This window comes from Zingiber officinale, chromosome 9A (assembly GCF_018446385.1).
Source record: "Zingiber officinale cultivar Zhangliang chromosome 9A, Zo_v1.1, whole genome shotgun sequence".
Classification (NCBI taxonomy): Eukaryota; Viridiplantae; Streptophyta; class Magnoliopsida; order Zingiberales; family Zingiberaceae; genus Zingiber; species Zingiber officinale.
Window position 1 is genome coordinate 107,714,545 of NC_056002.1, and position 3,863 is coordinate 107,718,407.

Here is a 3,863-nt window from a genome sequence, read left to right on the forward strand (position 1 = left end):
GTGCATCTTCTAAACTGCAGCCTTTTCTAGTTTCTCCTCCCTCCTAGCTTCTCTTTTCTTCTCCTTTCACAGAAACTGCAGCATATGATTGCAAGTTAATTCATTTCCCAGGAGTAAATAGCATAAAAATGGATCTCTTGGAAATTTCACACCTGACCTTATTACAGTTTTACAAAAACTCAGAGTAGTATGTCTTAAAAGACCAGCTATATGGCTTTACAAGTAACTCTTAAGTATGGTAAACCAAACCTATCAACTTTACATATACCAAAAAAAATTCTATCCAATTTGAAGTTTAGCGAAACTCCATCTACTATGGGTTCAACTGCTTTGTTAGCGATGCTTTGTTAGCGAGATAATCCGCCAGCAATTTCTTTAGTAAATCAGCATAATTATTTAAATTAATCTAAAAATCGAAGACTTGTAGATCTACATATAGCATTTGCTTAATTAATAGCAAATTCAGGAAAATCTACTTGCAGAAATGGCTTAGAGCAACAACCAGATTCGGGTTCTATCATCGAGCATCAAAAAAGCATTATAGAATCTAGCTAAATTAGACATGAAAAATCAAGTTCCAACTTATTTCCGGAGCATACAAAATCACAAATACAAACAAGGGATGAAGCAACAAAGCAGCACACAGAGAATTAAGCAAACAAGCTTTACTAATTTAAATTCACAGAGCAAGCAAATTGATCAACCCATAATTATCATAAGGATCTACTCTCTTGATACTCAAATAGACTCAGTAAACGGCCTAACTTCTAGCAGGAATCAAAATTCCTAACTATATTAGCATTTTCCCCAATTCATATTCGAATAAAATTCTCCGACAATCATGCAAAAGCATAGAGATGGTTTATTTAGTTTTTACACGGAATAGAGAGTAGAAAAGAGCAATCCAAACTTCCAACAACATCATAGAGGATACCGCTAATTAGATCATGGAAATCACACAGATAGAACTAGTAAAGAACATAAAAGCCCAAGATTTAACGATGAGACTGAGGGATTTAACAAAGGACCTGCATCTAACCATGTATCAAACCAGAAATTAATATGATCTTCACCTAAACGCCATCTAATCTGCTCTTCTGCTACGTTTCTCATCTGTAACGTCCTTTTCCAACAATGTGAAGCTTTGTTTTTGAGTAAAACCACCACAGGAGAGACTGACCCACAGTACATGCTAGACAGAAATTTCGACAAGTGTGTTCTCTACTCCTAATCCTCCTTCTAGGTTAGGTTTACAAATATCTTTCCAAGAGATCCAGTGAATCTTCCTATTGGAACTGATAGAACCCCAGAAAAAATTGACCATAATCATCTCAATTTGATGTAAAATACCCCCTTCGTCACTATTAATAATGGAGTCATCTAAAAAATGAAGATGCTACAGTAACAAGATTATTACCCTTCTAAACAAAGACATCTACATTATAAAATTGAGAACCCCAGAAAGTTTGTTATGTAAACCAAAATACAGTATACATATTTGACAAAGGATTAAGGTTAATCAATTTTTATATTTGACAAAGGATTAAGTTATCGGTTTGTATTTGATGTTGGCGCATCAAGTATGCAGTTTAGTCATGCCGATTGGATTTGGTAAATGGACTCAGAGACAGATATCTCCAAATCAAGTGCAATCAAGTATAAGCAGCATGTATTCAATTTAACTGAATATTATTATTGTCAAATGCAATAAGATGAACTCATGTATATACCTATTCATAAATATGATCTTGTATGCATTCTACTATCTCAGAGCGCACTTCATCAATTTCTTCTTGAGAGTACTCCGCTTTTGTGAACTGTGAACACACATAAATTATATGATCTTAAAGAACAAAATATAATTAATTGGAAAAAAATAATAACTAAATAACAATTCGTGAAGTGATACCAAAGATCATTTTGAGAAATTCGTCCTAGTTGATCTACTAAGATTACCCCAAAGAAGTCATCTGATATGATTCCCATGCTGTGAGCATAAGGTATTTTAGAATTGGTATCGACTTTTCCACCCATGGATGGATTGCCAATCAAGTAACCCTGAAAGCCAAGGCTTTTTCTTTCATATAAACTATGACATAATTTAAAGATCAAAAATAGATTCTTTCCCTTTATTGCAGTGGCCCATCAATTCAAGCAATTTACCTGGAGGTTAAGTAATGGTTCTTTCCCTTCATCAATACCTGAATTATAGTAAATGAAAATGGCATGTAAATTAACACCCTCATCAATAGTTTACATTAAAAGTAGAGTTACCATCCAATATTCTTTTGGCCACCATAGGTACAATTTTTCCAGCATATGAATCCCCAGCAATGTAGAGGGGATTGGAGATGAACTGTGGGTGCTCAACAAGCCACTGCAAAAGTGAAAGATTACATATTTAAGGCACTTACAGTAATTACATCAGGAATATATATGATCTTTCCCACCTGTAAAAGAAACTTAGAAGCCTGTTCGGACCAAATAGTATCGTTGGCATCATACCCTTCATATTTTCTTGAGTATGAGAATCCAGAACCCAACGGGGAATCTACAAAGATAATGTTGGCTACCTGCACGAATGTTTTCACGCAGACAGGACAAAAGCATGTATCATATTGCTTCCTCAATTACTGATCAAGAAGAAGAAGTTACCTTGGTCCAGGAATAAGGATGGTAGACCAAGCTTCCCTTATATGGTCCAGGAAACTTAAAGATATGGTCCAGGACTATTACATCTCATCATCTCAAGCAAACTTAGCATAGTCAGATATGAACCAGACTGAGTTAGGAGAACATCTTTCAAACTTGTATGACAGCAAGCTAACCAAGGAAACTTCAAAAAGACCGATATGCATCTTGCAATCTTCTACAATTTCCGCCCTACAAAGGTGGACTAAGACATGAGTCACAATCTTTATTAGTCTACATGATGAAATCTAATTGCTTGTAACTTCACCCAGATAGTATTTGTAACCAAGTCCAACTGGATATAACTTGCAAATTCAAATTCTCAGTCCTCATCCAGTTCTAAGCGCATTTCTTCATCAAGATGAATAACTAAGTTGTAGGTTTGCATACTCACTTTGCCTTTTGAGATCACTTGCCTACTAGAAAAGTCTACTATGCAATGTGCACAGGTCAAGATCGTTCCATCAGGATCAATGATAGTGCCAGACCCTATACCCATTATAGGCATAGGACCATATACATCTGAAAAGAAGTATTGGAAAAAGCTCATCGTTCAAACGAATACACCTAAAAAAAATCCACATATTGAGGAAATCTGAAGACACAATAAAGTCCTTTCACCTTCAGTAAGACATATATTCACCACGGCAGGACCAGCTGCCGCGGCCGCTTTGACAATAGAGTTCCTTTTGAGGCATCCACTGCAGCATGCCACGTCCTTACTTGAATCCGGAGGTGGAAGAGGGCACGCGGTTGGAAAATGCCGTGCAAAAAACTCTACGAATCAGATTAAAAGATTATGCAACTCCAAATCGATGAAAGAAAACTTTAAGGACGATAGGTTAGGTTTAAACCTGGAGAAAAGACTGAGAATGGAAGCGTGAAATCTTGCGAGAAAATCGACGAAGTCGAAGACAGATATTGCCGAAATGGATCGCATATCGAAATGGCGACATCTTTTACGAAGGGGAGCACATGCGTGAGAAAGAAGAGAAAATATTGAGAAAGGAGGTGAAGGGAAAAGGAAGAAAGGAGGGTTACTTGTGGGGAGGGAGGGGTCGTCGGAGGAACCGAGAGTGAAGGCGGTGAGAGCGAGGAAGCCAGTGGCGACGCCACGGCGGGGATGCTGCAACAGGAGACGCCGAAACATGATTCACCGCCGCCGATCGTAG

The 3,863-nt window shown here is 37.3% G+C and overlaps 1 protein-coding gene across 1 annotated transcript; it reads right to left on the reverse strand.

Moving 5' to 3' along the window:
• Positions 1-2,138: 2,138 nt before the first annotated feature.
• On the reverse strand, positions 2,139-3,241 carry LOC122019448 (serine carboxypeptidase-like 19). The gene is made up of 4 exons (XM_042576911.1): positions 3,086-3,241; positions 2,451-2,573; positions 2,275-2,377; positions 2,139-2,201 (listed from the first exon to the last, which is right to left on the reverse strand). The coding sequence occupies exons 1-4, from the start codon at positions 3,239-3,241 to the stop codon at positions 2,146-2,148; spliced, it is 438 nt and encodes a 145-aa protein (XP_042432845.1). The 3' UTR covers positions 2,139-2,145.
• Positions 3,242-3,863: the final 622 nt, after the last annotated feature.

Bases quoted from the DNA above. Each gene is read 5' to 3' on its own strand.
- LOC122019448 (XM_042576911.1), bottom strand. From the start codon at position 3,241: ATGAGCTTTTTCCAATACTTCTTTTCAGATGTATATGGTCCTATGCCT. The intron at 2,378-2,450 runs GTGGGAAAGATC...TCACTTTTGCAG, and splicing joins CTTCTAAGTTTCTTTTACAG to TGGCTTGTTGAGCACCCACA. The intron at 2,202-2,274 runs GTAACTCTACTT...ACTATAATTCAG, and splicing joins GGCCAAAAGAATATTGGATG to GTATTGATGAAGGGAAAGAA.